The 26,052-nt window shown below is 47.0% G+C and overlaps 1 protein-coding gene across 1 annotated transcript; it reads right to left on the bottom strand.

Annotated features, from left to right (window-relative positions):
• Positions 1–1,652: 1,652 nt before the first annotated feature.
• ZNF544 (zinc finger protein 544) lies at positions 1,653–25,282 on the bottom strand. The gene is made up of 8 exons (XM_058530624.1): positions 24,968–25,282; positions 24,771–24,890; positions 13,320–13,733; positions 11,795–11,886; positions 10,188–10,314; positions 9,795–9,878; positions 8,572–8,649; positions 1,653–6,485 (listed from the first exon to the last, which is right to left on the bottom strand). The coding sequence occupies exons 3-8, from the start codon at positions 13,360–13,362 to the stop codon at positions 4,531–4,533; spliced, it is 2,379 nt and encodes a 792-aa protein (XP_058386607.1). The 5' UTR covers positions 13,363–13,733; positions 24,771–24,890; positions 24,968–25,282; the 3' UTR covers positions 1,653–4,530.
• Between the last annotated feature and the right edge of the window lie 770 nt (positions 25,283–26,052).

Genomic DNA, 26,052 nt, shown 5'->3' with positions numbered 1-26,052 from the left:
CTTAGAATGTTGTCTGCACCCTAACTGATAAGGATGTCTCCCTGTGCCTAGACTGTTTGTGCAAACAATGCGATTTACACTGAGCCTCCCCTTTCCTTCTGGGAGTCCGGAATGTGGTACATGCTAGGCAGAAGGTGCCTACTTGCCTGGTCCCCAGTGCGCTTTGTATGACCCCCTCAGGGGAGGGAGAGCATTGGGAGCCTGCATGCAGGTTCCTCCAGCCTTCGCATGTCTTTTCCCTTATGATCCAACTGTGTATCCTTGTTATACCGCTGCAATAAATCTAGCCTTGAGTACAACTATATGCTGAGTCCCATGAATTCTTCTAGAAAATCTCTGGATGTTGGGTTAGTCTTGTGAACCCCCAATAGTTCCACTGCTAGTTGTAACAAAACATGTGGATGCATTTGTTTTATGTTAAAAGCAGCCCCTGGGTCACCCCTAACAGATCTGGTATTTGTTTAGGGTCTTTTTTAAAGTAAGCCACAAATCTAAGTGAAACCAACAAAGAGGAAACAGACAAAGTCATGCATCGCTGAAGGGGAACACCGTTCTGAGAAATGCATCGTCAGGTGATTTCATCATTGTGCAAACATCACAGAGTGTACTTACACAAACTTACATTGTACAGCCTGTTGCACATCTAGGCTACGTGGTACTAATCTTATGGGACCACTGTCATATATGCGGTCTGTTGATGACCAAAACATCATTATGCAGCGCATGACTGTATATGTATATACAATTCCAAGATTCCTCTTTACAAAAGCTTACCAAAAAAAAACAGAGAAAGTGTCCTTGAACTATGCAAATACCTAGGTACCACCTCAGCCTAAGTAGACTCTCTGAAGACGGGCCTGGGAACCTGCAATTCTAACACCTCCTTTCAGGTGGGTCTTATGCACATTTTGATTTGGAACCACTGGCCTCTGGGTGTGAGAATCATTTTGTGTGGAAAGGTCTCAGATTCCTATTTCAAATGAGCCCAGTTCTTGGGTCCTGAAGAGCCTCAGGTTTCTGACTCGTGAAAGGGTAGAATACCTATCAGACAGGGCTGGATGCACTCCCTGTGTACACACCAGCTGCCGTCCTTCCACTCCCTGCACACATATCCTTCCTGTGTGACTCCCACAGGGTGTAGTCACCAGGAGTACATGGCTGCCAAGCCCGTGTGGTGTCTCCATTTCGGAAAGAAGGGACTTGAGCACACTGCAACATCACAGGCATCTTCCGTACCTGAGCCTCTAGTAGCACCTTCGTTGAACGAGGCTACTTTCGAGACTTGCTGAATGGAAACATGTCTCAGATGTTTGATCAGCAAGCAGTCAAACAACATTCACTGTGCAGGATCTCTTGGACAGGTCCTTCCTCCCAGGCTCCAGCATCTTCTGAAAGCTATACAACGTTGGTCCCAGCAGCAGGACTGAGTGTTCAACCAGGAAGCAAAGTCCCTACCTGTTCTGTCCAGGCCACCGTAGGCAAGGGATTTCCCATCTCAACCTCAGGGTCCTACATGAATCATGAGGGCTATGTTACTTAAAGGGGTTTATGAAAGGTACCCGGTAACCGCCAGAGTGACCTTGGGGAAGTACATTCAGTACCTGGTGGCTATGCAAACTCACACACCTGTCTTGCCCGTTCAGAAGGGATTCTACCCAGTTGTACCAAGATGCCAGCACCTTTCAGGTCCCTACTCTTGGGGCCCATTGACTTCCTCGTGATAAGGCTTCTGGAAAATCAAGTCTTAAAAGACTAAACCACCTCCTTTAATTCCAGGGACTTATAAGAGGCCCAGAAGGCTTCCTGCCCTACTGGAATCAACTCTAATTGGCCAAATGGAAGAGTCTGACATCTTTTTTTTTGTTCTTGCTATTTTAATTGTCAGTTTACTCTCACAGTGACACTGAATCAAAAGAAGGAAAATTGTACATAATCCCACAAAACAATCACAGATGTCCTCATGTTGTTTTGCTTGCCTATAGGTACACACTTGAAATAATGTTACCCAAATAAAAAGTGTACCACCAGGGAATGAAATACTACAGAAGGTTTAAAATGGAAAGCAGTGTCTCCCGCCCCACCCCACCCAACGGTCACATATCCCACCAACCACTTTTACCATTTCCATTCCAGTTCTTCCTGAGGCTACCTCTGGAATTCTGATCTTTCCTGGCCTAGAGACTTGACATCACTGCTCCTCTATTTGCTTCCAATTTTTGTCATATTAGTTTCAAGCTCTAATTTTGATCTCCTAAGTACTCTAACCTATTATATTTAAAAGCCTACTTCCTCAGAGGAGGCTACAGGGAACCCCCCCCCCCACACACACACACTTCTCTTTTCCTTCTACTTTATAACAGCTGCAGGCTGTGCTGTGACTGCTTGTGACAGGACTGATGACAATGGTGCTCTACTCTGTTGCCATCATGAAATCCTGTCACAGCTCTGGGTTTCTTTCTCAAATTAAAAAAACCAGTACCTACTGTTTATATCCTATCTACGCAAACACTGTTCAGTGACGGGCCAATCAAAACAATGATTCTATTTCCTTCTCTTTTATTCCAATTTCATGAGTCCTCTGCCTCTTCCAGAAAGAATTATTAGGATCAGGGTCAAATGAATATTCCTTTCTAGTTTGCTTCACATTTGGACAATTGTCTTGTACAATTTGTACATTTTCTTGAACACTTTGTTTACCTTGAAGTCTCTGATTACCTTTTTTTTTTAATTTGAAGAAACATTCTTTACAAAACCATATTCCTTTCTTGGTTTCAAAATTATTCTCTCCAGAAGTTTCTGTGATGTCTTTTTAATTGTAGTGTTCTCAATTTCTCAGGCTGCATGGATCTTATCAATCCTGGATAGTGGTTGGCATGATCTGAAGATCTTCCTTCAGCTCTGGGAAGTTTCTCTTTTTCTTTTTTTTTTTTGGCCCAACCACCTTACTTTTAATTTCATAGTCTATTCTTGTTATCATAATTCTCTTTTTTAAACAGCATCTTGTATTTATCTTCTGTTTGCAAGTATTTCTTGACTTGCTCTTAGAATAAAACATTTTAAATATTTGGTTCCCCTGAAGAGCTGTACTCTTTGGGGTTGGTTTTTCTGTTTTATCTTAGACATTTTTTCTTCCATGTTGAAGGCTCTCTTCAAGCCTGTTACTCCTTGGCTCCCATCCATACTGAAGTGGCTATTGGAAAGCAGATGGAAAGCTCCACAGATGAGTCGGGCTGGCTTAATAGCACACCTTGCTTTAGGGAGGAAAGGGCAAGAACTAGCTGTTAGGATGCAGGTCCTTGAAACTCCAAAACAAGGCAGCCCTTGTTCAAGAGAATACACCAGATTCCCTAGTCCCCCAGACTAATTTTTTAGCACATAACTCATTCCCTGCTTTATTTTTTGCTTACCCACAGCCAGATACTTAATGCAAGACAAGGAAAAAAGGGGAGATGGGGGGAGAAAATTTGGAGTTCATGGACAGACCTCCAATTAACCCTGCTTCCCTGGCCCACCCATCAGTCTGCATCTCTGAGAGGTCCGTGACCACCACTGCTGCAGCCCTCTTCACGCTCCTGGCTTCAGCCTTTCCCACTCTGCACCAGAAGGCGACATCTCCCACCTGCTTTCACCTTGCTCAAGCTTGCAGTAATGGCCTCTCCCATGTTCTTCACCATTGTTGATTTACACTTCAGCCTTTTTTTGAACATGCAGCTGAGCTGACGTTCTTAACCCACCCTCTGTGTTACATGTTTTTATGTGGTTGTAATGTTTTGTGTACATACTATTTTGGGCCCTGTTTTCACTCACCTGATATTTTCCATATTGCTACGCACCCAGTTCTGATTATAGTCAACCTAACTCAGCAACAAAGTTGAGTTAGAGCACAACAGAGTCCCTGAAATATTCAGAACCTACTTTTAATTCGAACAAAACCCATTTCAGAAGACTTCCCATCCTCAGTCTTCCTTTAATTCGTGTTGTTAATTGCTGGTTTACATTGAAAATGGCTGGTTTCATATTTCATCACTCAACACCAACTTCCTTATACAACGATTTCTTCCTAGATGAAGTGTCTGGGGCTCTGTATCAAGAATATCTTCAAGTCCCCCATCATTTCCAGGACTGTGTTACAGGGACAACATCTGATTAAGTTTGGGTGGGTGGCTGTATTAAAAAGATTATCTGGTAGGAAATTCAGAATGGTACTGTACCCAACTCCTGTTAAGAGCTCTGACTGAAAGTTTTTCATCAGTGGTCATGATCATAGCTTCTCAGATAAAGGAAGTAGTAAACACATTTTAGTGTACATACAAATCACTTGCGCTGCTTTTGGAAACTGCAGGCTCCTGGGTTTTACTGCCAGAGATTCTGATTTTGTAGATCAGGGTAAGCTTGGTAACGTGTGGTTTCAACACTTACGCCAAGCAATTCTGATGCATGGGGTCACTGAATCACATTCTGAGATTCATACCTCGGTCATCTGATGTCTAGTAAAGTAGGCCTGGCAGTAAGCTTTTCCATCTTGATTATTCATAGGGTTTCTCTCTCATGAGTTTTCTCATGTTGAACAAGGGATGTATTATAACTGAAAGATTTCCCACACTCATCACATTCATAGGGTTTCTCTCCAGTATGAATTCTCTGATGCCTAGTAAGTTGACACCGCTGGCTAAAGGCCTTTTCACAATGGTTACACTCATAGGGTTTCTCACCAGTGTGTGTTCTCTCATGTTTTGTAAGGGTTGACCGATCATTGAAGGCTTTCCCACAGTCGATACATTCATAAGGCTTTTCTCCAGTATGTGTTCTCTGATGCTCAGTAAGGCGTGACCTCTGACTGAAAGCTTTAACACACATGTTACACTGATAGGGCTTCTCTCCAATGTGTGTTCTCTGATGCACAATGAGGGGAGACCTCTGGCTGAAAGCTTTTCCACAATAACCGCATTCATAAGGTTTCTCTCCAGTATGGGTTCGCTGATGCACAACAAGCTGTGATCGCTGCCGAAAAGCTTTCCCACAGTCACTACATTCATATGGTTTCTCTCCAGAATGAATTCTCTGATGTGAAAGAAGGTGAGAGCTCCCAGTAAAGGCTTTCCCACACTGATTACATTCAAAAGGCTTCTCTCCAGTATGAGTTCTCTGATGTTCAGTGAGGTGAGAGCTCCCAGTGAAGGCTTTATCACACTGATTGCATCTATACGGCTTCTCTCCAGTGTGAATTCGCAGATGCCTAATAAGTTGAGTGCTTCGGATGAAGGACTTTCCACACTGGTTACATTCATAGGGCTTCTCCCCAGTGTGTGTCCTTTTATGTGCGACAAAGTCAGAGCTTTGGCTAAAGGACTTTCCACAATGAGCACACTCATAAGGCTTCTCTCCAGTATGAATTCTTTGATGTACAATAAGGTTCGAGTTCCACCTGAAAGATTTCCCACATTCGTGACATTTATATGGTTTTTCTCCAGTGTGAGTTCGCTGATGCCTAATAAGTTTGGAACTCTGGGTGAAGGATTTCCCACACTGGTTACATTCGTAGGGCTTCTCACCAGAGTGAGTTCTCTGATGTACAACAAGGTCATAGCTCTGGCTGAAAGACTTCCCACACCAGGTACATTCATAGGGCTTTTCTCCAGTGTGTGTCCTCTGGTGTACAACAAGCTTAGAGCAACAGCTGAAAGATTTTCCACACTGATTACACGCATATGGCTTCTTTCTGGTCTGAACGTCACAGTCAGTAAAAGATGAGGCCACACGGAAGGCATTACAGTTCTCCTCACATCTGAATGGTGCCTCTCCAGGATCACTTATTTCAGTTTGTACAAGGCATTCATCACACTCACACTGACTTTCCCCAAAATGCACTGGCTTGTGTTCACTCAGAGACATGCTATGATTAACGATATCTCCATAGTCCTTACAGTCATCGCTGTTCTCTGCTGAAAAAATTATATTACGAAAATGAAGGGAGGTACCATAGTTGAAAGAGCCACTACTGACAGTACATTCATAAGGTTTTTTATTTCCCATTTCATCATTTGCAAGTTTATTCAAGTAAATGCTCTGACAGAAGGCTCTAGAACTTTGATGATTTTCACAGGGTTTCAGATCAGCCCAGTCTTTTTGATGATTAACGAAAACAGAATTCTGTTTCAACTTTTTAACCTGTGAGTCTAACTTATGGAAATGTGTTCTTGTGGGTAATGTTGGAGGCACAAGGCTTAAGCTCAGACGACTTCCCCGAAGGTCATGCTCACAATGTTCCTCTTGAGTAAACAGTCTCTCTGAGGTGAGTTCTGTTTGACTCAAAGAAGCCTCCTTGTGCTCCCCTAGCTGGTCCCTCCAACCCTGCACTTCTAATGACACCGACCACAGGCCCTCTTCCCGGATGCAGCCTTTCACTTCCACACGTTGGGATGGTTCTTCCACAGCAATATCCTCTTTGGAAGCTGGCTCTTTCTTTTCAAGAGTAGTCTTCCAGTCTGAAAGAAATCCAAAATGCCTGAATGATGGAGAAGCATTTGAGGGGAGGGTGGGATGAAGGAGACCACCAAGTATGAAGAGGTGTCTCTGGGTTGGTTTCTAATCCACGGCCTGTAATTTCACATAGGATGTGAAAGGGAGGGATGGATCAGCAACAGGAAATCAGTGGTAAAGTACAAAAAACAAGCAAAGATAATGAGGTGGTGACCCAGGAGGACTGGTCCCCGAAGAGGGAGCAAAGGAATAAGAAGAAGCAGGGGAGGGTGAGGATTAGAGAATCCACTGAAAGAATTGGATCTGTGGTATACAGCCCTCAATAACCACAAAAGATACTTATGTTCTAACTGCTGGGACCTGTGAATATGGTGCCTTATTTAGAAAAAGGGTCTTTGCAGATATGTTAAGGATCCTGAGATGGGGAAATTATCTGGTGGGCCCTAACTGTCATCACAAATGTCCTTATAAGAGGCAGGAAGAGGGAGATTTTATACACACAGAGAAAGTGATATGAACATGGAGCAAAGAGATTTGAAGTTGTTGGCCTTAAAGACTGAAGTGATGTGGGCATGAACCAAGGAACACCACAGCCACCAGAAGCTGGACAAGACAAGGACAGATTTCCTCCTGCAGCCTCCCATGGCCCTAATGACACCTTGATTTCAGCCCAATGGTATCGATTTTGGGTTTCTGGCCTCCAGAACTGTGGGAGAATCAATTTGTGTTGTTTTAAGCCATTCAGCTGGTAATTTGTTACAGGAGCCACAGGAAACTAAGACAGTATCCTAACTGGTGCCTCTACCTAAATTACTGACCCAGAATCTTAGTTTATCTATTTTCTAGTTCTGGATCTTGAAACAGGACTCTCAATACCAATACTGACTTAATATTCTTAATGCACCATTTCTACCATTTCTTCAGGCTGCTCACAGAGGAAAAAAGTCTCTTGAACCACTCCAGAACTGATGCCACAGACTCCCCAGAAAAGCACTGTTGGCCCTGAAGCAGCATGGTTGGCCAGACTGGGCTGCAACCAGGTTTCACCAACTGGCAACTTCTGAGGCTCATTTTCCTCGGCAGTAAGCCAAGAACAAGAACGTGTAGCTTACAAGGTTTACTGTGAGGCGTAAACAAGTCAATATGTGAGCCTCACCTGGTGTGTGGCATACAGTGCACTGTCAGTACACAGTACCGTTGATAAAGTCACCCTTGTTACAGTCCTAATGGGGACTCCTCCCTCTGTTGAAGATATCAGGCCTCTAACAACGAGTGCCACAGGCTTCCAGCTCAGGACTCTTGCCTGGTTCTCCAAGAGTCCCCCTTTACTTGTCACTCTGCCCATTTCAGTTATGTAGCCACTCACATCCAGTGCTATCAAGGCCTCTGCTCCAAGTCCCCATACTTTGCTCTCTGTGCTCACCAAGGAGACAAAGATCCTCCATCTAGCAAAGTGTTAACTACACTTTCTGGCCATCTCTTAACTTTCAGGAGGATGTTTCCCTCGTGTGAAACAAAGACAGCCTTTCCCTCTTGGGCAAGGTCCTTACCTACACTCAACAACCCCACAACTGTTCTCCTTTCAAAACTCTGCTGTGTTCCTTTGGGGTGTGGCCTTGGAATCTCTGATGATGAGAACTTTTTCAAACGCAACAATAGTTCATTGAAGCGGAGTGAAAGAGTATTTGGGGGCGAGAAGGAGGAAAGAAATATTTGGGTGGCTAAGATGTGTCCATGTTGTGCCTAGCCATTGGAAACTGGGCAAAGGAGGTTAAACATTCTACAGCAGTGTATCTGTCAGGATTGTGAAATGAGGAAGACAGACTGTGCAGGTCAGCCAGAAAGTAACTCTATGACAGACAAGAGAGATGCTGCCAGTAAAATGAATTCAGAGTGACATCATTTGAGGACCAAGGATAAGTAAAAGTAGGTGAGACTTCAGAGGAAAAAATAACACGCTGCAGGCAAGAGAGTTACAGGGTAAGAAAGAGCAGGAACACATGCAATAAATTCAACGCCTCCAGGCTGGGGGCATGTCAGAAAGTGGTGTGAACGTCAGAAGGTGGTGTGAAGGACAAACATGATGCTTACTGCTAGATGAAAGCAGCCAGTCAGAAAAGTCCACACAATGCATGATTCCAACCATAGGACAATCTGGAAAAGGCAAAACTACCGAGACAGTAAAATAATCAGTGGTTGCCAGGAGTTAGGGTGAAGGGAGGGATACACAGGTGGAGCACAGAGGATTTTTAGGGCAGTAAAACTACTCTGTAGGATACTGCAATGGTGGATATATGACATTATACCTCAGTCCAAACCCCAGAATGTACAACACCAGGAGTGAACCTAACATCAACTATCGATCTCTATTGATAATAACATATCAATACACATTCATTATAATGAATGTACCACAGAATGCAAGATAGTAACAACAGGGGAAACTGTGGGTGAGGGGCGGGTGGTATATGGGAACTCTGTACTTTTTTGCTCAACTTTCTGTAAACACAAAATTGCTCTAAAAAATAAAGTCTGTTGATTAAAACAAAACAATAAAAAAATCAGAAGCAGCCCCTTGGGGTGATGAGCATGTTCTAAAATTGACTGTGGTGATGGATGCACGTGCTATGAATATACCAAAAGCCTTTGCAAACTTTAAAATGGCAAACTGTATGGTATGTGAACTGTATCTTGATATAGCTGTCAAAGAAAAAAAAATTCCAATTAGGCTGACACACTGGGACACATAAGGAGGCGGGTCTGTAGGATGAGAAGAGGTGAGAAGCAGGTCCAGGAATGGCGACTTAGTAGGAATCCTGGAAAGAACAGGTTGCTGCCATTTCCTAGGACACACAAGTTCTCACCACACCTCAGCATCATCTAGAAGTCATGTGAACATCCAACACGCAGGAGGGGGTGGACGTCCAACTGCAGGGCAAAGACTAGTCCTGAAGGGGAGGCCTGAGGAGTTGCTGCCCCAGGTAGAAGCCAGCACGAGGGGCTCGAGGGAAAAAGGGAGCATGAGGACCTGGGAATAAAACAAGGTGGGTGAGGGGTGAAGACCAAAGGGATGACAGGAACAGAGTGAACCCACGGGTGAGAAATGGCCAGACGACAGTGACATGTGTTCTCCATGGGCTAGGATGGAGGGACAGGCTGATGTGGATGAGAACGCGGCTGCCTTGTTAGACATGAGGAGGCAGCAGAGAACACCGAGGAAGTTCCCTGCAAACGGCCTCCCTCATCCTCGGACCTAGGGTCTATGGAGAGCTTTCTGCCCATGTTAACCAACTGGGCTGTGGGCTTGTTCTCACCTCGGAGAGGTCCCTGCTTCACCCTCCAAGGGTCTTCCCCTTGCTCCAGCCAGGAGATCACATCCAGTTTGGGAAGCAGAAGCCCTGGTCAATGGGGGAAAAACACATGACTTGGTGCTCTGCCTGGAGACAAGGAGAGACAAGGAGAACCACGTCCTTGGGCCCAGCGCTTTGCCCTGGGGTCAGATGTGGATGGACTAGGAGGGCCCTGGCACCACCCCAGGGAAAACTCCCTGCTCCCTGAACCACAAGTCACAAACCTGCCGTGGAGGCTGAACAAGTGGCCTACCCAGGATCTGCATCTCAAAGGGACCCACTTCTGGAATGCTTCAGCCCAGTCTGGGCAACACCACTGAGAAGAGCCACATCTTTGAGTCCCAGAGCCCACCTTACCCAGGGAGACCAGGTGGCTGCAGGTCTCCAGAGTCACGTCGAGGTACAGCATCCTCTGGGCTGGGTCCAGCTGTCCCCACTCCTCCTGTGTGAAGGTCACAGCCACATCCTTGAAGCTCACAGGGGGCTGAAAGAGGAGAGTGTTATCATGGGGCCCTGCCTCCCTGATGTGGAGGTTGGGGGGCTGGGACAGCACAGGGCCGGGAGACGGTGTGTGTTGAAGATGATGTCCAGGAGCACCCCCAGGGTTCTCGCCTTTGGGCTGTACTCAGCTCAGACACAGACCCAGGCCCATGGTGTTATCACTTCTCTCTGAGCGTCTTGCTGGTTCCACCAGTGATCTTGACTCTCTCTCCTGGGAAATGCCGGAACCCCACTCAGATCCCCACCCCCCACTTCTCTACAAAATCACAGATCTGAAGCCAGTCAAAGAGGATGTTCTGCATCAGCAGTCAGCAAACTCCAGCCCATGGGACAAATCAGGGCTGTGGTGTGTTCTTAGAAGGCTAATGCCATGAGCTGAATTGTTTCCCCCTAAATTCACACATTGAAGTCTTACCCCTTAAGGTGACTGTATTTGGAGACAGGGCCTTTACGGAAGTAATTAAGGTTAATGGAGGTCATAAGGGAGCGCTCTAATGTGATGGGATTGGTGTCCTTATAAGAGGAGAAGGGGATACAGAGGCCTCTCTCCCCACCATGTGGGGACAGAGAAGGTGCCATCTGCAAGTCAGGAAGAGAGTCCTCACCAGAAACCAACCCCGCTAGCACCTTGACCTCAGACATCCAGCCTCCAGAACTGTGAGAAAACAAATGTCTGTTGTTTAAGCCCCCAAGTCTGTGGTATTTTGCTACAGCAGCCAGAGAAAACTAATACACTAAGAATGGGTTTTATGTTTTTAAAGGACCATGTGAAAAAAATATGATAGAGAGCGTATGTGATCTGCAGAGCCTAGAACAGTTCCTACCTAGCCCTTTACAGAAAAGGCTGGTTGAGCCTGCTCTCAAGGAAGGCCGGCAGGCAAGGGGCCAGGTGCCCTGGCCCAGTGCCAGGCCTGAGTTGGCATCTCAGCTTCACAACTTACTAGCCGGACATCTGGACGTGTCCATGAACTTCTCCAGCATGAGTTGCCTTGACGTGACTATGAAGACAGCCTCCGGCATCAGGGAGTCTCACAGGACGTGAGGGGAACTGAGCTCTGGCACCCGGGAAGCATGCAGACAATGCATGTGGTGTTGGGACCCTGAACGAGGTCAGGGACCTGCTCTTCGCCCTGCCACGTGCTGCAGGCGTCTAAGAGTTCAGAGGCTCAGCTCTGCCTGCCCTCAAGGCCCACTGAGCAACCACCAAGAATCGAAAGTCTGAAGCAGAGACCTGGCCCAGGGAACCAGGTGAGGGAGACTTGGGCTGGATCTGGTCCTAGGAGCTCTTGGCTCATACATGCAGGGAAGGCACTTTACCTGCAAGGAGCCCACGGGTTTCTCCCGAAGGCATAAGGAAGCACTGTTGAGCTCTCGTGTGTGCCAGCCTGAAGAGGCAGCTGCTATTCCTGGACCCATTTTACAGCCAAGGAGACTGAGGCAGAGAGTGAAGCTCCCTAACTCACCTGGGATGGGATCGGCTCAGAACGCACTTCCATTTCCTTCTCATACCTGAAGAAGCTGTCGTGAAGAGGGCAGACATCCTCAGAAGGCAAGGCTGGGGTTGAGGGAATAATTAGGGATTCAGCCCCACCTCAGAACTCCCAGGCTTGCGAGCCCACCCCCAGCCCCAGACAAAGGAGAGGTGGCCAGCTCAGCAGAGGAACATCCCCTTGGGGTGTGAGGAGCAGAGAGGCAGGGCTCTGACCACGCAGCCTCCCTGTCCAAGGCTCTGAGGTCAGCCGAGGCGGCTAAGCTGGCTTTCCAGGGGCACAGTGGGCCAGCTGCCCGGGTCTGGGATGACCCAGGCTCAAGGTAAGTGCCCAGGCACGAGCCGGGGTGTCTGAACTGCCAGCCCACAGATACGCAGTCGCCCCTCAGCACTCAAACAAAGGAGGGCCAGTTTCTCTTGTCATTTCAAGACTACATAGGGGGAGGTGGAGGTGGAGTGACAAAACAATTGTACAATTTAAAAATATCCCAATGAGTCCGGCCCGGTGGCACAGCGGTTAAGTGCGCGTATGCTCCACTTCAGCAGCCTGGAGTTCACAGGTTCGGATCCCGGGCACGCACCGACACCCCGCTTGTCAAGCCATGCTCTGGCGGCATCCCATATAAAGTAGAGGAAGATGGGCAAGCATGTTAGCCCAGGGCCAGTCTTCCTCAGCAAAAAGAGGAGGATTGGCATTGGATGTTAGCTCAGGGCTGATCTTCCTCACACAAAAAAAATTAAAGTTAAATAAATAAAAAAACCACAGTGAAACATCGGCTGGTTTCCAAAAATGGGGAGGAGGGGAATGGGGATAAGGAGGATATGAAAATCCCCAAGAGGACAGCTAAGGGAACTTGGTGACAGGGTGTTGTCCCAGGTGCACCCTCCCTCACGCTGTTCTGGAGGTGCCAGCGTGCTGCCCCATGGCCTGGGCAGCTCGCCTATCACCCTCTGCTTTCCTTCACTTTGTCATCGCTTCCCACTCTGCTTGTCCCACTGAGACAGCCAAGCAAAACCCCTCCAGAATCTTGCCCCAAATCCATCCTCATATTTGACTCCTGCTCACCCTACCTGTACCAAAAGCACACCCACACTCATGCCCATGCAGGCACGCGCACTATCTCCCCAGTCACTGATCGTTGGCATGGCCCAACATTCCTGAAATACACCCTGGCCGTGCCTTTGCTCACACCCAACAACTGCTCACTCCAAAGATGCGCCTTTGCTTTGCCTGGTGCCTCTGGTTCACAAAGAAGCTTGAACCTTCACCCCCTTGAAACTCGGAACAACTACCACCTGGCCTAGAGGCCCGGAGGGACCGACCACTGCCACTCATGACTTCCAGGAGGCAGACATTCACCATTCTCCCAGGTTTGAACGCTGGCATTTTCCTCACCCCACTTTCTCTATAAAACCCATTTTCCTGGAGAATCAAGGATTGAGTCACCCATCAGGGAAATCATGCTCTCTCCGAGCCTTGTGTTTCTGGCAGGTCTCACCTTTGCCTTCAAATGCTTGGGTAAGTTCTTCCACCAGTGTCATCTCCTCTTTGTGGTTCTCCGGGTGCCGGGGTTTCTCTTAGGTCTTGAGCCCCAGAGAGAGTGTGTCAGGGGGGCCTGCTCCAGGCCACCACCAGCAGGAACACAGGACCCGCAGCCGGCCAGAGCCTCAACACTTGCAGTTACTGGAACCACAAAACCCCCGGGGGCAGCTTCCCGCCAGCTCTCGTTTCCAAGACAATCTCTTCTGCGAACCCGACTGCTTCCACACACAGATGGGGGCTGAGAGCTCCCTTAATTCTGCAAGGACGCTCTCCTTCTGGGCACAATCTGTATGGCGGGTCCCCATCTCTCTTCCTCACACAAACTTAATGCTCTTCAGGCAAAACAAGCATTTAACTCCTCCAAGAATAACTAGAAAAAGAAGAGAGAGGGCTGAGCAGCTATTTCAATGCTGATGCAGAAGACAATGCCTTCACAATGCAGGGCTGTTTATGACCTGGCGCTGGACCAGGACAGATATGGCAGCAATACACATACAAGGAATGGAATGCCAGAATGATCAGAACTGCTATCAAATAAGGACCTTGGGGGGAGAACCGTTCATATCCCACTAAAAAACGTTTAAGGCAGAACATAAGTCTGTGACAAAACGTTCAACATGCAAGTCTCTTAGAGTTGGTGCGAGCACACACTTACCTGACTCCCAGCATTAAACTTACTCAAAAGAACAAAGCAACCTCCCCCCAAAAAGGCAAAAGCTCCATCCACCCACAACGATTCAGAGTGGCCACACTGCCCCCAGTGCACACCTAACACGGCGAGTGCACAAAGGGCTGACTCGTCGGGCCTGGGCTGTCCCGCCCTGCACAACCCAAGGAAAGGTCCCTTCCCCAACCAGCTGCAGGGAGGTCCCCTCTGAGCCCTTGGGGATATCCTGCCTGATAAACTGTCTTTGTTTCCTCAGGGACCCCACCCCCCCCCACTACAGTGAGTGTCAGGCTCAATTAAAGGACAAGGCCACCAAGAGAAACACGAAACACACCTCCACGACATGTGAGAAAGTCGGCCATTTCTGTAAAGCGGTGGTTCTCAACCAGGGGCAGTTTTGCCCTGAGGGGACATCTGGCAATGTCTGATGACATTTATGGTTGTCACAACTTGCCCAGGGGTAGGCGTGGAGGGGAAAGCTACTGGCTACCATCTAGTGGGTAGAGGTGAGAGATGTACTAAGCATCTTAAAGCGCACAGCACAGCCTCACCAGAGAACGACCCAGCCTCCTGCGTCGACAGTGCTGGGGATAAGAAACTCGGCTTCACAGACAGAAAGGAACCTGAAGGCAAGGCTGTGTCACAGGGGCACCAGGACTTCAGCTAGGGGGCAATCTCACAGTTTAGCAGATCTGCAGAAAATCTGAGGCTCTAGATCACTCAGCCCCCTTTATTTTCACCAACTTCTCTTCCCGAGTGAAATGGAGAACTCAGAGGCTAGTTAGGTCAGAAGTGACAGCCAACTCTCAGGATCCTCATCTCTCATTGACCAGGAAAAGGCAACCTACACAAAAGGCTATCACCCACCAGATGCCACCAAACCTGTGTCCACATCCCCTTCCACTCTTTCCTCCTCTGCCCATGGTGCAGGCCGCCTGCCTCAGCTGACCCCTTCCATTGTGCACTGATTGGGGTTTTGCAAATTTTTTTTACCATGACTGTGTTTGGCTGAATAATAGTCCCCAAAAGATGTCCAGGTGCTAAGCCCCAGAAACTGGGAATATGTTACCTCCCATGGCAAAAGGGATTCTGGACATGCTTTTCAGTTCAGGATCTTGAAATGGGGAGACTGTCCTGGATTTTCTGGGTGGGCCCAATGTCATCACATAGATCCTTACAAAGAGGGAGGTAGGAGGGTCGGGGACAGAGGAGGATAGGTGATAACAAACACAGAGGCTCCTGGGCCACAAACCTACACCTTGTCTCTGCCAATTGCACTGCAGACCACTCACATACTTCTTAATCTGGAAATGTTTATTTTAACACCTGATCCTTATCTGTGTCCTGAGAATGCAGGGGGTTGAGCTGGGACACTGAAAGTTCTTTTTGACACCTCCTTCATGCTCACCTGTCACATTCAGTCAGTCACAAAGACCTGGGGTCCCCGCCTTTCAAATATCATGTGCCTCTCCACACCCTTGGTCCTTGATGCCTGGCCCAGCTATTGCTTCTTGCTTGGGATACCACAGCAGATCCGACTGGGTCCTGCCTCCTGTCTTTCCCCCTTTCTCCCTGGAGGCCACAGGGACCACTATGGAATGCAGCTTCTATCACATCACTCTTCTGAGTGGCAGCTTCCCACTCCACAGGTGGAAGTCCAAATTCCTCCACAGGCTCTGGAAGTTCCTTTCTGGATTAAAACTACCCATGGAACGCTGGTTCAGATGCTCACTGTGTCTTTCAGGCACAGGAACATCTTTCAATTCCCCAAGCTCACGATGCTGCACCTCCAGTCATCAGTATATGCTTTTCCATCTGACAAGCACCTCGTTACTCTGCAAAGCTGTGACTGAGTGACTCCTCAAGTCACTGCTTCCATGCCAATGAGGGGCCATGCAAATGAAACTCTGGGCTTCTAGTGAAGTTCACACACTGAGGTGTCCACTCTGCTCCAATGACAGATAAGATACAAAAAGAAAGCACGTAAGGGACACAGCAAGGATAAAAAGCATCACTGAAATCTCCATGGATGAGTGAAGTAAAGCAAAGTGGTGGTGGGTGTGGGGTCCTCCGGATATGGGCCTTCAGGGCCCATGCAGGAAGCTGGCAGAGGCTGGGGTCTGGCTCCTGTGGCTTGAGAGGATGAGCCATGTGCCAGGCTGTGCTGCACCAGAGCAGAGGCCTCAATCTAAAACCAGAGCCACAGTACCCCATACCCCACTTGCTGGAAACTCTGCTGACAAATGCTGCAAGGGACAAGCAAGCTGTTGCCTGGTGTATTAGTTTCCTGTGGCTGCTGGAACAAACTGGCACAAACGTGGTAGCTTAAAACAACACGAATCTATTCTCCTACAGTTCTGAAGGACAGAAGCTTTTCTGCTGACTGCCTTTTTAATTTATTGCTTTCATCTCTTTGTGACTTGTTCTGAGAAATGGGTGAGCTGAGGCTATAAAACATCTAGAAGGGCATTCCTAACTCATGATTTTCTTTTTAAAAGTCACGAATAGATAAAAGTCAAGAAGTCTGAACAGCCAAGTCAGAAACGAGTAAACGAATAGCCAGGAAGCTACCCAACCTCACCAGAACCAAGAACCCCAAACGCAGGCTGAGGTGTGGTGACAAGAGCTGCTCGGAGGGAATTTGTTACAAATGGAGAGCAGCGTGGCTGCTCTGTATACCAACAGCCTGAGTTATCAAGATCTCGAGTCTAGAAAGCCCATCATCGAAAAGACGGAGCATGTTTTAAGGCTAAAGATGTAGATCACATTATAGTGAAAAAAAAAAAAAGGATGGAGGGGGATGTAGCCTAAACCTTCAATGCGAAGAGTTAAGCAATCTGTGGAACATCCTCTTGATGTTTTATTGTGGGCCTTTTAAAGTAAGGCTTTCAATAAATAATATTCATGAGGAATGTTCAAAGTTGTAAAAATTTTAATTTATTTAAATTAAATTTATTAAATTTATTTAATTTATTTAAAAGTCACAGAGCAATCACCCTCTTGGGCATTTATTCCAGAGAAATGAAAACATGTGCACAAAAGCCTGTACACAAATGTTGATAGCAGAAATTTCCATAATAACACAATACTGGAAACAACCAAAATGTCCTTTGATGGGTGAACAGTTGAAGAGTGGTACATATATACCATGGGAAATTACTCAGCAATAGAAAGAATGAACTATCATACATGCAACAACCTGGATAGCTCTCAAGGGCATTAAATTTAGTGAAAAACATCAATCTCATAGGATAATTAAACAAAAGAGAGAGAAACATATCACATTCATGGATTAGAGGACTTGTCAATTCTCCCCAAATTGATCTACAGGTTTAACCAATCCTATCACAATCCCAGCAGGGTTTTTTGTAGACATAGACAAGTTTATTCTAAAATTCCTATGGAAAGAGAAAGACCCTAGAATATGTAAAACAATTTTGAAACAGACGAATAAACCGGGAAGAATCACTCTGCCTGATGTTAAGGTTTACTCCGAGCTGCAGGAATCAAGACAGTGTGGTATATTGGGCCGGCCCCGTGGCTTAGCAGTTAGGTGCCCGCGCTCCGCTGCTGGCGGCCCGGTTCGGATCCCCGGCGCGCACCGACACACCGCTTCTTCTGCCATGCTGGGGCCACGTCCCACATACAGCAACTAGAGGGATGTGCAGCTATGACATACAACTATCTACTGGGGCTTTGGAAGAAAAAATAAATAAACAAATAAAATTATAAAAAAAAAAAAAAAAAGACAGTGTGGTATAAGCAGAGAGAAGAACACCTAGACCAATGAAACAGAACAGAGAACCCAGAAACAGACCCAGAAATATATGCCCAGTTTATTATCATTTTTTTAAAGTATAAAAGAATCCAACGGAGGACAGACAAACGTTCAACAAATGGTGCCGACAACAGATTATCCATAGGCAAAGAAATGAACCTCAACTTATGTCACATCTTACATGAAAATCAACTCAAAATGGATCACAGACATATATAAAACAAAATATTAAAAAAAAATATAGGAGAAAATCTTTAGGACCTACAACGAGGCAAAGAGTTCTTTGACTTGATACCAAAAGCATAATACGTCATAAGTTGGAATAATATCAAAATTTAAAAAAATGTTTGTTGTGTAAAAGCCCATGTGAAAGGATGAAAATGACATATTATACACTGGAAGAATATTTGTAAACCACATATCTGACAAAGGACCTGTAGCTGGAACACATAAAGAACTGTGAAAACTCAATATTAAATAAACAAAAAAAAATCCAATTAGAAAACGGACAAAAAACAAGAAAAAACATTTCACCAAAGAAGATATACAGATGGCAAACAAGCACATGAAAAGATGCTCAACATAAGAAGTCATTATAGAAATGCAAATTAAAGACAAAATGAGATATCACTACACACCCATTAGAATGGCTAAAATTCAAAAAAAGTGACAATACCAAATCCTGGAGAGGATGTGGAGAAACTGGATTACCCACAGACTGCTGGTGGGAACGTAAAATGGTACAGCCATTTGTGGTGTGAAAGACAGTTTGGGAGTTTTTTAAAACTAAAAATGGACTTACCACATAATCCAACAAATGTACTCTTGGGGCATTTATCTCAGAGAAATGAAAACTTATGTCCACACAAAAACTTGTACACAAATGTTCATAGCAGCTCTATTTATAATAACCAAAACTGAAAACTACCAAAATGTCCTTCAATAGGTGCATGGTTAAATAAACGGTGATACTCAATACCATGAAATACTACTCAGCTATAAAAAAGAACAAATTAATGATACATGCAACAACTTGGATGACCCTTGAAGGAATTATGCTGAGTGAAAAAAGCCAAGCCCAAAAGGTTACATACTGTATGACTCCATTTTTATAATATTCTTGAAATAATAAAAATATAGAGGAGAACAGATTAGTAGTTGCCACGGGTTAGAGACTGGGGGGAAGAGGTGGGTATCGATATAAACACATAGCAGGCAGCCTTGTGGGGATGGAACAGTTCTGTATCTTGACTGTGGAGGTGGTTACATGAAGCAACTCATGATAAAACTGCATAGAACTATATACACACACACTAATGAGTGCATGTAAAACTGGTGATATCTGAATAAGCTCCTTGGAAAGCACTAATATCAACGTCCTGGTTTTCATATTGTAGATAGTTATGAAAGACGTGGACACTGAGGGAGGTTGGGTGAAAGGTGCACAGGATCTCCCCACACATTTTTGTTTTTACAACTTTCTAAGAATCTATAATTATTTCAAAACAAAGAGGTTTTAAAAAATTATATAATGTATGAATGCATTAGTAAAACATTCTCAAAAGGACAAAACCATAGGGATGAAGAACATACCAGTTGTTGCCAAGGGACAGGATGGGGTGCAGGCTGGGTGTGAATACAAAGAGGTAGCAAGAGGGAGTTCTCTTGCGGTGACAGAAGAGAAGCGGCTACTGTCAGAGTCCTGGACTCGAAGGACTGCAGGGTGATGGAGAGAAACGAGCAGATTCATTCTCTACCTTGGAGGCAGAATGGCTTGTGTGACAGATGTGGGGGACAGGGAGGAGAATCAAGACAGGTTAAGATTGGACACAATTTCCAAGCAGAGATGTTACAGAGGCAGTTAGATCTGCCAGCCTGAGAAGGAACTGGGGCACCAACAACATAAAGATATTTAAATCCATAAGACTTAGTAGTGTTTAAATTAAAGAACAATAATGAAATTACAGAGAGAAAAGAGGACCCAGGACCGAGGGAACTCCATGATTCACAGATCCGATGAAGGAACAGCCCGTGTACAGAGAAGAAAGTCCAGATCAATCTTTTTAATTTTCCCTGGGAAAAGCAAACAGTTCTGTCTGCACGGCACAGAGAAAGGTGTGCAGATAAATAACTACACATAATCCAGCTTGATATTACATTTAAAATAATTTAAATTTATATATTTTATTTTATATTCTAATTGCTTTTTATATTTTATCTTCTAATTCGTCTTCTTGATCAGCCAAATTTTAAAACATGTGTTCAACCCCCTGTGGTTTTTCTCATGTTTCCTTTATGTTAGTAAGTTTTTGCTTTATAGCTTTGTGATGGTGTCTGGTGTACACAAACAATAACCAAGATTATTCTATCTTCCTACAGCCTAACTTTTATCCCTAAAAGTATCTTTCTCTTAATGTTGTTGCACTAAAGTTTCACTTTATCTGACGTTATCTTGCCACCCATTTCCTTGTTATTTGCTTTCACCAATATACCTATGCCCATCCTTGCCACCCTGATCATCTGTCCCTTGTAAACAGCACATAACTTTAATTTTCCTACTTTTAATTCAGTCTGAAAGTGCCTGTGAAAGCAGAGTTTCATCTATCACACTGACTGTGAGAACTGGTCTCATTCCTCCCACTGCAGATCATGTTTTCTATTATTTCTGCTTTTCTTCTCTACTTTTTCACGAGGAATCAAATTCCTTTAAATAATTTTATTTATTTATTTTTCCCCCAAAGCCCCAGTAGATAGTTGTATGTCATAGTTGCACATCCTTCTAGTTGCTGTATGTGGGACGCGGCCTCAGCATGTCTGGAGAAGCGGTGCTTCGGTGCGCGCCGGGGATCCGAACCCGGGCCGCCAGCAGCGGAGCGCGCGCACTTAACCGCTAAGCCATGGGGCCGGCCCTCAAATTCCTTTAAATGTGCTTTTCCCTTTGGTGATTTGGAAGCTATACCATATGTTCCTGTTCCACTATTACTAACTGTCACACTTTAAACACCTACCTATACTTCACTATCTCTACTGATTTACCACAAACCAACAGTGAGGAGGCCTGCCTGCCTGCCTGCCTGCTTGGAGACAAGAAATTCAATCCTCTTTAACATCTATGTTTTGTTCTCCTCATAACCCTCAATTTCTATTGAAACAGTTTAGAAAATTAATTCGACTCTGTATTAGTTTCCTACTGCTCCTGTAACAAATTAGCATAAATTTCCTGGCTTGAAACAACATAAATTTATTATCTTATGGTCACTGGTTTAAAACCAAGATGTGAGCAGGATGCGTTCCTTCTGGGGGCCCTAGGGGGGCCTACAATCCTTGGTTGTGGCCCATGGTCAGCAATCGCATCACTCTGACCTGTTTCTGTCCTCATACCCCATTCTCTGACTCTGACCCTCCTGCCTCTCTCTTACCAGGACCCTTGTGATGACACTGGTCCCGCCAAGATAACGCAGGATAATCTCCCCAGCTCAGGACCCTTAACTTAATCACACCTGCAAAGACCCTTTTGCCATGTAACCTAATATATCTAGAAGTTTTGAGGATTAGGATGTGGATATGTTTGGGGCCATTATTCTGCCTACCAAAAACATTATGTTTTTCTATCATTACAGAGAGCTTGGTCTCCTTTAAAAATCCTTTCCTGAAACCTACACAACAATTACAACCAATTAACAACAACGGTTTAGATTTTTTTTTTTTTTTTTGGTGAGGAAGATCAGCCCTGAGCTAACATCTGATGCCAATCCTCCTCTTTTTGCTGAGGAAGACCAGCCCTGGGCTAACATCTGTGCCCATCTTCCTCCACTTTATATGGGATGTCACCACAGCACGGCCTGATAAGTGGTGCGTCGGTGCGCGCCCAGAATCTGAACCTGCGAACCCCGGGCCACTGCAGCGGAGCGCGCGTACTTAACCGCTGAGCCACGGGGCCGGCCCCCAACGGTTTATATTTTTAAAAAAATATTTAAAAGTTTTGGGCCGGCCCCGTGGCTTAGCGGTTAGTGCATGCGCTCCACTGCTGGCAGCCCGGGTTCGGATCCCATGCTTGCACCGACGCACCGCTTCTCCGGCCATGCTGAGGCCACGTCCCACATACAGCAACTAGAAGGATGTACAGCTGTGATGTACAACTATCTACTGGGGCTTTGGGGGAAAAATAAATAAAAAAATAAAATTAAAAAAAGTTTTTATTTCTTTATCAAACACTGTCACAATCATAATGGTACAATGTTTAAAAAACCAACACATATTCATGATATAAAAAACAAAGGTGCAAGACGAAATGTCAGAATATTCTGTCCCATTTTCAAAAGGGAAGGCTGTGATTTCTTGCGTATCTTTCCAGAAATGTTGTCTAACAGCTCGTATTTATTTTATACTGTATAAAATATGTGCTTTATCTTCACACATGCACACACACAAATGTAATCAATGTGTACTAATTGGCAGCTTTTTTCACTTACGGCTCCTGAACTCCGTTCTGTATCCATACACACATCAGCTGCACTCCTTTATATGGCTTTCTGCTCATCCATTCTACCCAGGGACCATAAGTTATTTTGATGGAGATTTAAGTTTGTCCCGTTTTTTGGCTATTACAAGTAATGGGCAACAAACAGCTTTGCACGTATATTTTACACACTTGTGGATTTCTGAAACAGAAATGCCAAGAGGTAGAACTGCAAGGTCAAAAGGATGGTGGCTGCATTTCAAAATTTCAGTAAATGTTGCAGAAGCTCCGGCAAATGGTTGTTGCCATTCACACCACTATGACTCCCCCCAACAGTGTGAGAGAGGCCAATTCCCTCTGCTCTGAGATCAGAACACCAAATCCTGTTAAAAAAATAATTAACTCCCCTAAATTTAATATGTAAATTCAATAAAAATATCAAACGGATCATTTTTTTAACTCGACAAAATGATACTCAAGCTTCTTTAATTAAAATAAAGACTTATGAGAAAGAAGAGGAGCAAGTACCAGACATGAACAGGTAATCCATAGCAAAATAAACTGCATGGCTGATGAAGGCAAAAAGCCGTTCTGAGTCAAGACGTCAATTAAAACAGCATGGGGCCTCTGACCCCAATCTCCTCCCCTGGCTCACTCTCCTTGCCTTTCACCCCTCAGAATCCAGTGATGACTCAGGCTGTATTTATAAACCAGGTGCTGTGCCTTGCACTTTGCCTGAATTCATGCATCTGATCCTCCCTGCAACCCCACAAGTGAGATTAACAGTATCGTCCCCATTTTGTAGATAAGGACACTGAGGCAGAAAAAGCTTGAGTGAAGCTGGGGAGTAGGAAGCCAGGAGCTCTGCACCCATGGCCCTAAACACACTGCCATCCTGGCTCTCAGCCTCCCCATCTGGTACACCCCTGCCCAGCCCACTGCCCCTGCCTTCTTTCTTCGCATCCTCCATCCGGGGCCCACCAGTCAGCCTCTCTCACTTGGATGCTCTGCACAATCTGCCCCAGGTCACCGGCTGCCCTCTCTGCCTGCCCCTGCTAGCTTCTGAGTCCTGGGTGGTATGCAGGGACACCGACATCCACTCCATCTCCATCCCACTTACAGCAGCAAGTCGATGCTCTCACTCCCTCTTCCGGCCCCTCTCACCATTATCCTCTCCGTGCAATCCCGCCTCCCAATTCACTCCAACGGATGACCCTGGACGACTCCACCTTCCTGGCACACAAACTCCTCTAGGCCTGCACCCTCCCTAGTGGGTCCTCTCAACTGCTCAGGGGAAAGGTTTTCCTTCTGGTCAAGGTAATTCCTGAATCCCAGTGCCCCACCCTTACCCCTATGCTCCTGCTCCTCACAGATGAGCCCTTGACAGAAGGGCCAATACTCCCAGTCCCCTCCTCCTTTCCCTGCCCTCTCACTCCTGAACACACACAAACGCACACTACACCCAAGAAGGGTGCCCAAGACCCTACATGAAACCATCTTGTCCTGATACTCCTGCCCATCCTTGAGCAATCTCCCACTGTCTGTGTCCATCTCCACCCTCTGATCTTCTCTTTCCTTGCCCAGAGGCATCCAAGGGCAAGGGCTGGGAACACCCACTCTGCAGCCAGCCTGCCTGCTTTCAAAGTCCCAGCTCCACCACTTGGCACTGTGGAACCCTGAACAGCCCTCCTTAACCTCTCTGGGCCTCAGTTTCCTCACCTGGGACATCTGGGAGAACTGCAGGCCCTGCCTCATGGTGCTGCTGTGAGGATTAAATGAGTTGCATTTATAGAGCTTAACATCGTGCTGACACACAGTAGTGGCAGATTTAGTCGTACCAACTATACTTGGACATAAAATTCCCCTTCTGTTCCTCATGCTGGACTTTGAAGGGCACTGGTCTGGCAGGGTCCCTCTGGGCTGCAGGGCTGGGGAGGAGGGTGCTCTTTCTCCTCCCTTTTCCAGTTTCCTCTTTCCCCGCCTGTGGGGTGGAGTTTCAGGTACTACTCCAGGCTTCATATCCAGCCCAGACCTCCCTCCCAGGCACCCTGCCACTGCCATTCCTTCCTCCACATCTAGCCATACCCTCTACAGACTCCTCAACCCAAACACAGCTGAGAGTGACCAGAAATTCCTTCTCTCTCTCTCTTGCACTGTGATCTCCATCCTGGTTTCTCACTAGAAATGGAAACTCAAAGTCCTGCTCTTTCCACTCCCCCTTGCACTGAGTTATTTCCACAGCCAGATACTTCTAATCCCTGAGGCTCTTTGAAATCCAACCCCAAGCCCTCAGCACAGAGAAGCTTCGTGTCCCTGCTCTCCATACCTCCAGTCCTGCTCACCTCTGCAGCCCCTAACCTGGGGCGTCAGCAAACACAACCAACGTAGGCCCCAACACCCTGGAGTCTGTCAATGCTGTTTGCTCTGCCTGGACTGCCCCAAATTCTTTGTTCACTTGGAAAACATATATTTTCTATTCAAACTGAGTTCAAAGTTCACGTACCAGTGGAAGAAAACGTGTCCATGTTCTGGGGCTAGGGTGGCCTCTGGGGCCGCTGCCAGGAGGCTCTTGGCTACCACCTCCGGCAGAGAGCGCCTCCTGGGGGTGGGCGGCCTCAATGCACTGAGGGAGGAAACGAGACATTAGGCTGGGCTGGGTGGGCAGGCCCCAGACCCCCTATGCCGGCCTGAGATCCTCACCACCAGCTAGGTGCTGACAGGCCGCTGCAGCCTCCACCCAGGGCCTCCTTTGCGGTAGGAGAGCTTCAACCAGCCCGGCCCCTGCCCCGTCCTTCAGCAAGGCAGCTTCGGACAAGATCAGACCCACTCGGGCTCTGCTGCAGGCGGGGCCCCGACTGGACCAGCTCCCGCCCGGTTCCTGCAGCCGGAGAGACTTGAACCTGACAGGCCGCTGCCCGGCGCCGCAGGAGGAGGGACCTCGGCGGGCCCGTTCCCTGCCACGGAGCGGCCCAGGTCACTTCCGCCCGCCCAGGCCCCGTCCTCCATCCCGCTCCACACCGCTAACATCTGAGCCTCTGCCCCGGGTCCCAGACGGCAGACTCACCCGAGCTCGCGGGGCAATGACGGCGCTTCCGGTGGGCAGCGGAAGTGCGCGAGCTCGGCGCAACGAACTACAAGTCCCAGAAGGCCGCGCGCCGGTGGCGGTTTCTGCCGGCTGTGGCGTGGAGGGTAACGGTGTCTGGGCGCCAGCTGGAGCCTGAGGCCGGGTGTCGACGAGACAGCTTTTTTCATTTTACAGCGGCTCGTGTGGTGGTTTAAGGCGTTGCTTTCCTTCGGCTTTGCTCCTTGGCGCCCTTCTCCCCGCGGCCCCGGATCAACGGACGACTCTGATTCTCCTCATCCGGCGACTGAGGCCGCGACGCCACGGCGCGGACGCCGGCGACCGACGTCGCGGGTTGGATTCGTGTCTGATCCGTGCTGCGCCTCGTCTGCTCCTCGTGGGCCTTCCCGACGCCTCGCCTGCGTGGGCGCGAACGAGGACCGCCTGAGGAGGACGATGAAGAGCTGTTTCCTCAGCGCCCGCCGCCGTCCCGTGCGCCTGGCAAGGCTCGGTGCCGGCGGCGGAGAGGGAAAGCTTCATGAGACAGACAGGAAGGGCTCCGTGCGCCCGGTTGATCGCGTGTGGAAGTTGGAGGCCGGCTAACTAGAAGCGCGTCACCCATGTTCCCTGAGGGGAGCATCTTTGGCTTTCTCCAGTGGTCCTTAGTGCGACAAGGGGCAAAAAATAGGGAAGCTGGCAGTTAGTGACCAAGTCCTGACTGTTT

Source organism: Diceros bicornis, chromosome 34 (genome assembly GCF_020826845.1).
Source record: "Diceros bicornis minor isolate mBicDic1 chromosome 34, mDicBic1.mat.cur, whole genome shotgun sequence".
NCBI lineage: Eukaryota > Metazoa > Chordata > Mammalia > Perissodactyla > Rhinocerotidae > Diceros > Diceros bicornis.
The sequence above is the reverse complement of the archived record's forward strand: the minus strand, read 5'-3'. Positions and strand labels throughout refer to the sequence as shown.